Raw genomic sequence first — 13,588 nt, 5'->3', positions numbered from 1 at the left:
TCTTTCAATCACAGCTCACAGTAATTTTAATGCCATCTACAGTTCATTATCAAAACAAGTTTAAAAACTGTAAACTCAATTTACTAAAGTTAAAATTTTCATTTGGCATTACTTGTTAAAAGTAGTAGTCTGATGTGAAATTAAGCAATGGCTTTAATTTTGTTTTGATACTCAACATTTCTAGGAAAGACTTAAGCAAGTACTAGATAACACAGAAACAAGAGACTCTAATTTTTTTAACTGGAGAATCTCATATATTGGATTTTAATTAATGTATGTACGTGCACTGGTTTTAACTCTTAACATTTTATAAACGAGCTAAGCGGTAAGTACCAATGGGAAGAAGCTGCTGCTACTTATTAAATCAAATTTTACATGTGCTGATATCAAAAAAGGAAATCTAAAAGAAACTTTAGAGCCCTCAGATGGTAGCTTCTTGGCCAGTGAATGGTTTATCATGTTCAGTTCAGATAAGCTTAAAAATGGAAATGGGAAACTCAATCAAAGAGGTAAGAGCTTCTAGATATTTAATTACCAAATCAAAAGTTTTTCAAAATATTTCCCACTACCTTTTTTTTGACCCTGAGGAAGGTTAAGAATAGAAAGATACTCTATAAAGAAGTGTAATAACTAATACTCTCTGGCATCAAAACGAGATATAGGAACAACTGCTTAAGGTCTTCCTTTTTCCTGTACAAATCCAAGTATTATAGCTTCTCTCAGCTTTCCATTTTTAGAACATTCTTAGGAACAGAATGCCCCTTATCTGAACTTTATCAGATCATGGTGGAAATCTATTTTTTCAGACAAATTTAAAATGTGAAATTTAAATTCCTTTAAATATAAATTACTTTAAAGACAGGGAAGCGCCATTCATATTCATTCATTCAGAAAGATGAGCCCCCCAAACAAAAAACTTTTTCTGATAAGAGATAAATAGTTCTCCAATATGAGTAGCACAACTATAGAGATTTACTTCCAATCTAAAGCATTAGACTTCATGCTAGACAATTACCTTTCATATTTTATATCATAGGATTATAATAAAAATAGCTTTTTGGAGAATATAATTAAGAGTATGCCAACGGTCTTTGAGATGAAAAATAAGTAGTCAGATTTCAGTTGTGCACGCATGTATATATAAAGGTGTTTGTATTTTAAAAAGCAAATTTAGCATGCTGAAGTTTCCTGAGTGATAATCTCATAAATTCTGGTGGAAATGACAACAGCATTAGGTTAACTGCATAGAGATCTCATAGGTTTGAGGTTTTTAAAATATAATATCAGAAAATGGTATCTCTCTCAAATTGGCTCGAAGAGCAGTAAGAGAAAAAGCAACTATTGATGGTTTATTCACACCAACTGCTTTCCATGCCAAGGGTACATCTAGTCCTAGTCAATGAACAATTTTTAAATGGCCATCAATAATTGAAGTTCCAGTCTAGCTTTGGTAAACTGAGCCTCCAAATTAGATAAGAGTCAAAGCCAATTTCTTTTCGTAAGATGATAATGTATTCTGAAGATAATGTACATGTTCAAGGTATGACCTTTAAGTACAATTCTTCAAATCCAGGATATCTGCTGAACACAGAAGTGGTTGCTAGAGCTTACCAGTTATTATACCATCAGAAGTTAAAAATAAAAACCCAACTCACAGAATTCTAGCATTAAACTTAGTTTAACTATACCATCTTTCTTATGAACAGCGCTTCTCTGTTTAAGAAAAGCCCATCTCTGAATTATGCCTACTCACATGAAAAACTGGGAACCATTGGTATGTTTCCCTCGATTAGCCATTGACAAAAGGAACGCTCTGTCATGTTTGAGAATAAAGTTTTCATCTGTTTGAAGAAAACACAAATTCGTCAGTCTCCAGTATAAGCCACTTTTAAAGTGTAATGCTCACAGAAATAAATAGAAAGCAAAGGATGAAATTCCTCTTCTGGTCAGTACAGATACTTGACTGAATATTTAGAAAAAAAGTTTCAACTAACCAAATAACAAAAGCATAAAAAGACCAAAAAATACTACTTAAAGCCGTGAGAAAAAGAACATATATTTAATACTTTATATAAACAGCCTTAGAACAGTCACTTTTAATAGTAACATACTTTGGCTAAATAACATTTAAACAATAACTTTCAGGGAAAACTAATAACGAAATTTTAGGGGAAAAAATCTCTATTTAGTAAAGCTTATTTCCTCCAAATGGTCTTGCCTAATGTACATTAGAGCTTAATAATCTTATGTGCTTAATTTCTATATAGTAAATTTAGCACTCAAATGAGCTGAAGCTAGACTGTGAGAGCAGAAACCAAAAAATTACATACGTTAAGTTGTAGAGACATGCCTAAATCAAATTAAGTATGAGGATTCCTTCCCATCAATAGGATCACAAAATTATCTAAGGAAGAAAGTCCTGTAAAAACAACTTAGATGGCAAAATACAATGTTCAGATACACAAGTATTTGCCACAGGGAACAACCACATGAAGGTGGCCGACCAGCATCAGTCTCAAAGCTCTAAGCTAATAGGACCAGCCGCAGAGCTGTTTCTTAATAGTTCAAAGGAAATACTGTCAGAAAAATCACTTAGAGATTATTTTAATTCCAGCAGAAATATCTTGAGAATTTAAATTTCCTTTTAACATTCATACAAACAAATCTTTCTTTAGAACAAACAGAAACATAGAAAACTTTAAAAAATGATTACCTTGGGAACAGGCTTCTGAAAAAGAGTAGTAATCCATTTTCCCCAAAAGAAATATAAAAGACTATTATAACACTGGCGCTATCACGGCATTAACACCTAGTAATATTGGATCCCATTATAAATCTCTGCAACTGACTTTTCTAAGGCTTTCAGGGCAAGTGCAATAGTTAGATTTATGCAAATGCTACTGCTGTAGGAATAATACACAGTCATATAGTTCTAGTAGACAAAAGAAAATATACAAACCTTGGACAAAGAAAGAAATACCAACTTTTGTTCAAAGAAATTGCTTGGTTTAGGGGGAAAAAAAGACACAACTAGATTCTTTTCCCTGATGTGGAAGTAATAACCCATCAGGGAAAGAAAAAAGATACAGATGTATGAAGTAGTATACACAATTTTCCAAGTCTTCAAGCAATACTGAAATCCAGCCACAACCTGACCCAGACTGTCCATAAATTTATTAGGAAGGGTGCAAGGGAACAGAATTGGAGTTTGTGTTACTGAGCTTCGTTCTCTTACCTTTTCATTTTGCAAAAGACCACATTCTCTATAAACAAAAGAATATGTTGACAGTTTTAGGCAGGAAGATAGGAGTTTTCATGTATATAGTTGCCTAACCTCCATGCTGAAGTCATGTTTAACCATAACGTTAGCCTTAATTAATCTTGCCAATTAAAAGTTATATATTACAATATACTTTATCCCCAAGTTCATGCAAATAAGGTATTTTCATGCAGCATTAGTTTCATGCAAAAAGTGAACTAAGAATAAACCTCTTCTCATTAAAAGTACATGATCAAACTTGCTTTAATATCAGAACTGAAACAAGAGACCATAAAATAGTAAGGCTTACCTTTAAAATAGCCACCATAAATTGATTCTCCACCTTTTCCATTACCTGCAAATAACAAGCTACATTAAACTACAATGAAAACTTAGAATATATTCACACATATAAATTACTTTTTATGGCTTCAATTTGCTGAAGGAGATTAACACTTTGTAATTATTGCAAATCAAAACTTTAACAAATCTCATCTTTAAAATATAAGTTAACCCTATTACAATAAATACTATTAAAGAGTTATCTTCACAACCCATTTATTTCAAACAGTAATCATACCAATAAAATTCTAGGATACATACAACTGAATAGTACTTTAGCATTTATCATAAGGTATTTCACCAAGTAATTATATTATTAAAATTGCATAAAAGCAAAATGTCTTAGCGTTTTCTTTTTTCACACATTCTTGGTCTACAACATTCATTCACCCAACAACTGTTCACTGATCACCTAATATTTACATTATACTGTATGTGACAATATTTACAATTAGATATAATGATTAATAATCATTACTTTAGAAACTGATAGACGAAGTTACTAGGGACATAACTTTTAGCTCTACCTTCACTGAAGTCCCCACCCTGAATCATAAAGTTTTTAACCACACGATGGAATGTAGAACCTTTATAACATAACTTCTTCCCAGTTGTTTTCCCAAGGCCTTTCTCCCCTGGAAAAAAGAAAAAAAAGTGAAGTTTAGCTACAAAAACATCCTTCCATGAAAAGTGCCATCCCATTTAAACCCTCTGTTAAATCACTCCTGTATGCTGGGCATTGTAAAAGATACAAGGGGTTCACAGTGTGACAACTTCACACACACACACACACACACACACACACACACACACACACACACACAAACCAAAGTAAATATACAAAGCAGCCTATGTTAAATTGTGTGGTAATCAGGGAGTTGGTGTAAAGATTGTGTACACATGTGGGTATACCCAAGCATGGATTTTAAAAATAGATATAATTTGCTGTTTCTATTTTTAAGGTAACATTATAGATGATTTCCTTCCCATTTTTCTACTTTTAAAAAATATCAGCCCTGGCCAGGTAGCTCACTTAGTTAGAGCATCGTCCCAACATGCCAAGGTTTCTGGTTCGATCTCCGGTCAGGGCACATACATACAGGAATTAACCAATGAATGCATGGATGGGTGGAGCAACAAACCAATGTCTCTCTCTCTCTCTAGCCCTCTCTCTCTCAAATCAATAAATTAAAAAATTTTTAAAAAATATCAAACCAATTTTATATAACAAGGAATAACTTATATATATATTGCCCCTCTACCTTCTAATCTAAATTTCTTGTGAAATCTGGAGTGCTAAATTTGCTTGGAGTGCTGAAACTTCTAAAATTCTAGCAAATCAGTTTTGAAATGCTATTTTATAAACTACATTGTCTAGAGATTTCATTATACACAATAGTACTCTATTTTTCATTTTTAAGACCATTTATTCTCTCTTCCCTTGAAAAAAACGCTTCCATGATTTCATATTAGTGAAAATAGTATTTTTATTTACTAAACTAATTTCACAGCCCATTACTTTTTAAGAAATATGTCTACTCTGTTCAGCAAGGAAAAACTGTAAGCCATGACTTCTCATTAGAATAAATTAATGATTCATTTACCTGAGCAGAGGCAAAGGAAGTTTTTGCATGTTTTTGGACATATGTCTGAGAAGAGCTGAAACATAATGCGACCAACTGAAATAAAACACATAAGAAAAAAGGTAAGCAAGCTGATTACAATATACCACATTTTATATGGGAGGAATAAAACAGATGCATAAAATTGACAAACTGGAAAGTCTATTTTAGTAATTCATTTTAATTTTTAAAATTAACAGGTACTATCAACACATTTTAAATTTGGCTACAGACAAGAAAAAGCCCAGATGAGCCTATGTTATGTTGTAATCCTGATGTGACCACTAGGTGGCAGGAATAAAATCAACAAGTACCCAGGATCTGAATGAAATCAAACATCATCTTTCAATAACATTATTGTTCCTATTTCTCAGAAACAGCTGTGCTGGAATTGCAGGTACAATGGTGAGAAAGAAGACATACATTATGGACATAAAGGTATGGTAGTTATAAAAATAAAAATGAGCACTGATTGGAAAAAATATTGTAGATGATACACTACAATATCGGGCAAATATCACATATACAATTACAAGGGATAAGGATAAGAACAAAGGAACAGATCATATTGGGTAGGCAGAGAGTAAAATCTAAGAAGACATTAAACAATTAAGCATTTCAACAAAATCAGGCCATTTACTCAAACATTATTTACTAACTAGAAGCCCGGTGCACAAAATTCTTGCACTGGGGGCGGGGGTGGGGTGGGGGGTGTGTGTGTGGTGGAGGTCCCTCAACCCCGCCTGTGTCCTCTCGCAGTCCAGTAGCCCTTTGGGGGATGTCCAACTGATGGCTTAGGCCCGCTCCCCATGGTCAGTGCACATCATAGCAAACGGTAGTTCTGCTGTTTGGTCAATTTGCATATTAGCCTTTTATTATATAGGCTATCCTCCCCATGCACCAGGATGTCCAACATGACATAGGCTGGAAATGACAGGCGCACATTGCTATACAATGTGCTGAGCCATCAGTGGTATGAACAAGTACACTTATATCCACCCTGGGCCTGGGTGTGTGAGGGCAAAAAAAAAAAAAATGTCTGTTTTACTCACCTCTGTCCCCACTGATTTTGTACAGTACAGTGATGATAATGACAACAAAACCCTTGAAACAAAATTATTCAATGGTAGAGAGTAAAATATAAATGAAGGACTGCCTAAATATACAGATCAAAAGTATTCACTATGTACCACCAGCAAAAGTTATTATACGTGAAACAACATCAAGACATAGTTTAATAAAATCTCTTTCTTTTCAGAGATATAAGTCCTTCTAGAATCCAGGCAGTAGAATTATGTTACTTACAAAGAAAAAGCGACCACACTATAAATAAAACCAACAAGAGAGGGTTGAGTTGGTAAGAGAAGGGACATTTCCTCATACTGACTTTGCTAAAGTAGATAAAAGAGGAAATATGGGTTTAGAAAAACTTAAACATGTAATCACATGTAGAATTAAAAACGTATGAACTATCCTTCAAATTACTGTAGTAAAGTAACTCACGTAAAAGGAAGTAGTAAGATAACGTAAGATATAAGCTAAGGTAAGACAAGACCAAAACAGCTCTATAATTATTTAGGCACCTAAAACTTTTCATAACATGTCATTCAACACCCAAGTAAAGGTATCCTGAAGATAGTACAATTAAAAACTCAAAAGAGAATGTATTTATTGGCTCATGTAGTAGCTGACAAGGATATTGGCACAGATCAGAGAAGTGAAGAACTGTAAGAACCAGGATGTTGGGAAAAGGGGCCAGATCTTGGAGCTGCCAACTTTCACAAGGCAAAAGATATTGAACAGCATCACTTTCTTTGTCCCAACGCATATAGTCCTAAATATTTCCATTAGTGCATAAGACCAAAGGTAAATTAATCACTCAACTCAGGAAGAAAAAAAGCAATAAACCTAAGAAAAATATTAAGAAGGTTTTAATGCAGGTACAAGCAGAAATCAATGAAGTAAGAAACAGAAATACATCAGACTTGATAAATAAATCCCAAAGCTGGTTCGCTGCAGTTTTGTGCTGAAAATGCCAGGGTCTTTTTTTCTGTCAATTAATTTTATTTTCAATTATAGTTTACATTCGATATTGTTTTATATTAGTTTCAGATATACAGCATAGTGTTTGTAAAATTACACGTTTTACAAAGTGTACCCCCGGCCGGGTATTTCCAGTACCCACCTGGCACCATACATCGTTGTTACAGTATTATTGACAATATTCCCTACGCTGTACTTTACATCCCCATGACTATTTGTAACTACCAATCTGTACTTCTAAATCCTTTCTATTTTTTTGACCCTGAAATGTCAGGGTCTTTGCATTAACTGTTACCTAAAAAGATCCCTTCCTGTAGCTTAATTTAGGTACATAACTCTTCCTTTCCCCCTTCATATTAGGTTTTCAATCCGTGCACAGAAAATCTACCCTTCAAAGCATCTCTACTCACACATTACTAATTAAGAATCAGGCATCAGCTCTGGCTGGTTCGGCTCAGTGGTTAGAGGGCCAGCCTGTGGACCGAAGGGTCACAGGTTCGATTCCCAGTCAAGGGCACTAGCTTCATTTGCAGGCTCAATCCCTGTCAGGATGCAAATGGGAGGCAACCAATCAACATGTCCCTCTCACATCGATGTTTCTCTTCCCTCGCCCTTTCCTCTCCACTCTCTCAAAAAAAGTCAGTGGAAAAAATATCCTCAGGTGAGGCTAAACTAGAAAATCATTAATAAAGACAACTGCAAAGTATTCAAGTACTTGGGAATTAAAACACTTCTAAATCAAATAAAGTATTTTGCACTGAAATAAAATGAGCAATATATCAAAATTTGTGGGGTGTACAAAATATCTGGGGTCCATATAGAGGGAAATTTATAGCATTAAATGCCTACACTAGGATATAAAGGTCTCAAGTCAACAATCCAAGTTTCCACTTTAAGTAGTTAGAAATAGAGCAAAATGAAGTCAAAGCAAGCAGTAGAAAGGAATAAAGAATAGAAATCAATGAAATTGAAAACAGAAAATAAAGGGGTGGGGTGGGGAAATCAATGAAACCAAGTCTGGTTCTTTAAAATGATAATAAAGTTGATAAACCTCTAGCCAAATGAAACAAGGAAAAAGACAAAAGGCACAAATTATCAATATCAGGAATGAAGGAGGATATATCACTATAGATCCCACAGACATTCAATTAATGGGACTATGTCCAACAACTCTATGCCCACAAGATAAAATGGACAAACTTCTTAAAAGACACAAACTACCAAAACTCACTCAAGAATAACATGAAAAGTTCCATAACTATTGAAGAAATGAAAATCTTAGTTTAAAACCTTATGGAAAACATTTCTAAGGAACAATACTAGAATTATTTCAAGTAGGAACCACCTTATTGGATTCACAGAGAAAAACTCATGTAAAAAGCCTTTTCCTCTCACCGGATGGGAGGGAGTGGCTCTGGTTGAGTGACAACCCATGAACCAGGAGGTCACAATTCCATTCCCAGTTAGGGTACATGCGGGGGTTGTGGGCTCAATACCCAGTGGGGGGCATGCAGGAGGCAGCCAATCAATGATTCTCTCTCATCATTGACGTATCTCTCCCTCTCCTGTCCTCTCAAATCAATAAAAATATATATTTTTTAAAAAGACTTTTCTCCTCTTTTTGATAGACACTTGCATTCACCTGGTGGCTTTATGATTTAGAATTCTAATTTGATTGCTATAAAATATACACTTTTCCATTGATAGCAATGAAAAAGCATACTGTGCAGTATTCAACTCAATTTTTATTGGCAATCCACCTCCCTCTCCCAATCCTTCACTCTCTTTCTCTCTTTCCCCTTCCCCCTCTCTCTCCTTCCCCCTCTAATAAAAATGAAACTTTTATCAATACTTCTTGATCTCATTAAAGTGAACACTATGGCCACTCTTCAAGGATCTTTGCTTAAAGTCCATCAAAGATATTACTTTGCACTTCTATCAAGTGAATTATTAACTATACAAGAAGTCAAGAGTTTCACTTGAATAAGTACTCAGAGACAAATACAATATACTAATGGTTAAATCCCACAAAGCAGAATCCACCAAACTGAAGTGGTCCTTAAAAGCTGTGCAAAAATCAAGTACCTACTATTTATATAGATAATTTACTGAGTTGAAAGTGCTAGATAAGTATTACATGAGATTGGACCAGATGAAACTGCAGATTACCTATGATTTCAACCTAGCACAATGTAAGCATTCCCTGTTTCATATATAATTCAGTCTTCTCAAGGGTGCTACTCACTTCTCCCAGGATGGTATTATAATGAATTACCTTGGATGTTGGAGACTGAAGTTCATTCAACATTTACCAAACACATTCCAGACATTTTTCACCACAAAGGTTATTTACAAATCTAGGATATAAACATGTACCGGGAATGGGGTACTTTACATGACTACAGAACCTTTACTTCCACTTTTCAGGAGTGTTCTATCTTTAATTCTTTATAAAAACGTTAAGTTCTACTATCTGACGCTTTGATTCACTATAGAATAAGGATTAAGGTCCATCAAGGCTCAAAAGCTAGTAGGAGAGAATATAACAACATTTCCAAGATAACATCATTCCTTTGCTCAAATCCCTTCAATAATTTCTTATCTTACGGAGTCAAAGTCCTTACTACGGCCTATCGCCATTTCCTGCTACTCTCTGTCCTCCCCGAACTTCTCCAGGTCCCGTAAACAGGCAAGTACTTAAAATCCCCTCCCCAGGCCCTTTGCATTAAACTGTCCCTCTACCAGGAATGTTCTTCTCCAAGACGCCATCTCCTCCAGATGTCTGCTTAGTTGTCATCTCCTCAAAATGGACTTTTCGGACCAACTTACTAAAACAGGACTCTTACCGTACACGTCACTCAGTTTTTTTCTCTCCTGCTTTACTGTCTATCTTCCCCCAACAGGCTAAAAACTACAAGGAAGAGAGGCCTTTGTTTTATTCACCGCTAGATCCACACAGTCTAGAACAGTAGGAGGCTCTCAAGAATCTACTGAACAAGAAAGAGGGCGCACAAAGAGTGCATCTATGCCTGCCATTAAAAGTTCTGTTACAGATACTAAAAGGAAAAAGAAAAAAAAAGCCGAGAAAACAAGCTTGAAACACTGCTCGCTCTGCTGCTACTCAGAATAAAAGGACCACCCGTTTGAAGAAAATACTTTATTTTCAACAAAATACGCAGACAAACATGAATGCGTGCTGCAAGCCTGTTGGTACAGAATGCTTTGGTTTAACCGGAGGACTTCCCCAGGCCGTTTCCCCAGGAACCACAGATTCCGGCTAAAGATACTTAAAGGAATAAGAGAGCCCGGCTAACCTATTCATGGCATTCAAGTATTGGGAAATACAACATGTAGGGGTCCAGACACCGCAGCTCACAGCAAGATAACTGACATCGGAACTGGAGGTGTTTGCCACCTAGGAACACATAAAGGTCCCAAAAGGAGTGCACCCCTTTTCTTGGCGCCAGGCATGAACACTCAGTCTGGGGGTGCAAAGGGGCATGGAGTTTGGGAAGGGGGGCGAGGCCTGGACTCCGAGGAATGGGAGTGGTGTACCGGAGCCACCCTCCCCTCTGCCCCCTCCCCAGATTCTGGTTCAGGAGAAACGGAATGTGGACCGCCTACCCGCTCCCAAAAAGGCTCGGGGAGAGTCGACGAGGGTAGACCCCACCCGTTCCCCGAGATAAGCCCGGGCCCCAGCAGGGCTCCCCCGTGTCCGGCTCACCCGGCTCCCGGTTGATCTCGATGTCAAAGTGGCACTGCGGCCGGTCCTGCGCCCCCATCGCTACCGAGGCGGCGGAAAGAGCTGGGAGAGAGAGGGGGGAAAGCGGTCAGGTCCCGACAGGTCGGGAGCCGGGGCGGGGGCGGAGCCCGAGCCTCGGTCGCCCCGCGCCAGCCTGTCGCGACCGTGCGAGAGGGTGAGACGGCGCCCCTCCCGCCCCAGGCCTCCTGGCTCCCACACGGCACGCACACTCAAGCGGGCAAGCTCTTCACCTGGCTGGCCTCCAGCCTGAGCAGCTCCCCGTGCACAGAGGAGAAAGCGCGGTCACAGCGGCCGAAACCCAACGCCGATAACGGACCACCACCCCCTTCCCCCAGCCCGGCCTCCCAGTGCCACGCTAAACCCCGCGAGAGTCTGGACAAATACCGCGAGAGCGCAGGCTCGGAGAGCGTCTTGACCGGAAAGGAAGCGCACGTGGGCGTGTCCGGGAGCTCTGGAGAAGCCTCCGGTCCGGCGCTCCTATTACTGAGCTGGTCCTTCTATTTTTTTTGTCCCGCCCCTTTTCTCTACTGGAATCAGTCGCCCAATCTGGGAGCCCTGGACACGCCTGCGCTCTCACCTCCTCTGGTTCCTTGTCAAGGGCTGGGAGCTTCCGCGCATCACCGGATATCGCGAGGTTTCGCTGTTGACAACTTCAAGCCAGTTTGTGTGAATTAAGTCTTTGAGGTTTAAGCCCACAGTGCTTTTATAGCCTGTTTCCTTTTTTGCATCATATCCTCCGTAATACACAAGGCAGCCTCGAGCAGGGATCCCTGCTCCAACCTCGCCCCGAAGTAACTTTTACATTTTTATAACTTAGGGAAGGGAGAAAAGAGGTGAAGGAGAGAAAAGGAATCCCGTGAGAAGGTACAGACACAATTCTACCTCATTTGCTCATACTATTTAAGAAAATTTTTAAATATATTTTTACTGGTCTCAGAGAGGAAGAGAGAGAAACATCAATGATGAGAGAGAATCATTGATCTGCTGCCTCCTGCACACCCCCCACTGGAGGGTGGAGCCATGTCCTAACTGGGAATCGAACCAGCAACCTCTTGGTTCATGGGAATGATGCTCAAGCCACTGAGCCACACCAACAGGGCATGCTGTCTTTCTTTTTTCTTTATTTTAAATATATTTTTATTGATTTCAGAGAGGAAGAGAGAGATAGAAACATCAATGATGAGAAAGAATCATGGGCGAAGGCTGTCTTTAGAAAGACCTGCTTACAAGGTTGGCTTTTGAGTGGAATCTAAGAACTTGAATGGTAATCAATTTCCTGCAATTATAGAAAATATTCATTATATGATAAGAGTGCCTCACTATGCCTAAACTATTTATGCAAACACTATGACTTTTGCTCAACACCTGCTTTCCTTTTGGGAATCTGGGATTTAGGTATGTGTTAGGCAGATGCTTATGTGACTAGCTTCTAATAAAATATTTTGGGTACTGCCCCACCCCTGTGGCTCAGTGGTTGAGGGTTGACCTATGAACCAGGAGGTCAGAGTTCAATTCTCGGTCAGGGCACATCCACAGGTTGTGGGTTTGATCCCTAGTGTGGGGAGTGCAGGAGGCAGCCAATCAATGATTATCTCTCATTCTCTCATCATTGATGTTTCTATCTCTCCCTCTCCCTTCCTCTATTAAATCAATAAAAAATTTTAAAAAATTTTGGGTACTGACTCTGTAATGAACTTCCCTGGTAGGCAGTTCTCACTGGTCACACAGTTCATCCCTGGTTGAAGTAAGCTTGCCCTGTGTCACTCCGCTGGGAGGGGAGTTTAAACTTGGTTTTCTGTGGGCTTTGTCCTGTGTCTTTTCCCTTTGCTGAGTTAGCTTTGAATTATTTTGCTAATAAACCAGAACTGTGGTTTATATGCTGTGTCCTGTGAGTCCTCCCAACCAACCATCAAACTGGAGGGAATCTTGGGACCCATGATGCAGAAACAAATATTACCAGAACTTGGTAACAAAATCTATATATTGAAAATTTGGAAACACATGTTGTGAAATCCTAGATTTTTTGTGTGGAAAATTAGTAGACCATTTCATGGGGTAAGTAAAAAGAAGTATGTTGCTAAAATGACATCCTCATTATATTAGTCAAGATCAGATTGGCTTTGGCTTTCTCCAGGTGGAACAGGGAACTTGGCCATGGTATCTTCAAGCATACATTGTTATAGTCTGGCAATCTGAAGGGAAAGCATTTTTCCTGCCAGCACCAGTGAGCAAAAGTCCTGGGGACATTATGGTTGGCTTGATGAGCTTCAAATCCCATCTCCTGATGGCCATGGCAATGGGTAGATATCATGACTGATCAGCTTAGGGTAGAACCAGTAACCAGGAGAAAGGAATGGTGTGTGGCCACACAGAGATGGCCACTGGGGCAATTATGTATCCACCATAATTGTGGATACAGCATGCATCTTTTAGCCTTTAGGTAAGTGGCTTTTTTTTGCTACTGACTTGTTTTAAAGCATGGCTGTTTTCATAAATGTCTGCTGCTTCATTCTCTCCAGGGGGGTGTTTCAGTCTCATTAAATTCATATGAAAAACCCA

At 38.3% G+C, this 13,588-nt stretch overlaps 1 protein-coding gene across 13 annotated transcripts in view; it reads right to left on the bottom strand.

Annotated features, from left to right (window-relative positions):
* Positions 1-11,777, bottom strand: part of NKTR (natural killer cell triggering receptor) — a 38,481-nt gene extending 26,704 nt beyond the window's left edge. For 8 of the 13 annotated variants that reach the window (XM_036333284.1, XM_036333287.1, XM_036333288.1 and 5 more), the window contains exons 1-6: positions 11,260-11,402; positions 10,991-11,071; positions 5,206-5,280; positions 4,129-4,236; positions 3,570-3,614; positions 1,754-1,841 (exon numbers count right to left, since the gene is read on the bottom strand). In XM_036333284.1, the coding sequence (XP_036189177.1) occupies positions 1,754-1,841; positions 3,570-3,614; positions 4,129-4,236; positions 5,206-5,280; positions 10,991-11,048 (374 nt within the window). In that variant the 5' untranslated portion in view covers positions 11,049-11,071; positions 11,260-11,402. The other 5 variants (XM_036333285.1, XM_036333290.1, XM_036333286.1 and 2 more) reach the window with 5 other exon arrangements.
* Positions 11,778-13,588: the final 1,811 nt, after the last annotated feature.

This window comes from Myotis myotis, unplaced genomic scaffold, assembly GCF_014108235.1.
Source record: "Myotis myotis isolate mMyoMyo1 unplaced genomic scaffold, mMyoMyo1.p scaffold_m19_p_13, whole genome shotgun sequence".
NCBI lineage: Eukaryota > Metazoa > Chordata > Mammalia > Chiroptera > Vespertilionidae > Myotis > Myotis myotis.
The sequence above is the reverse complement of the archived record's forward strand: the minus strand, read 5'-3'. Positions and strand labels throughout refer to the sequence as shown.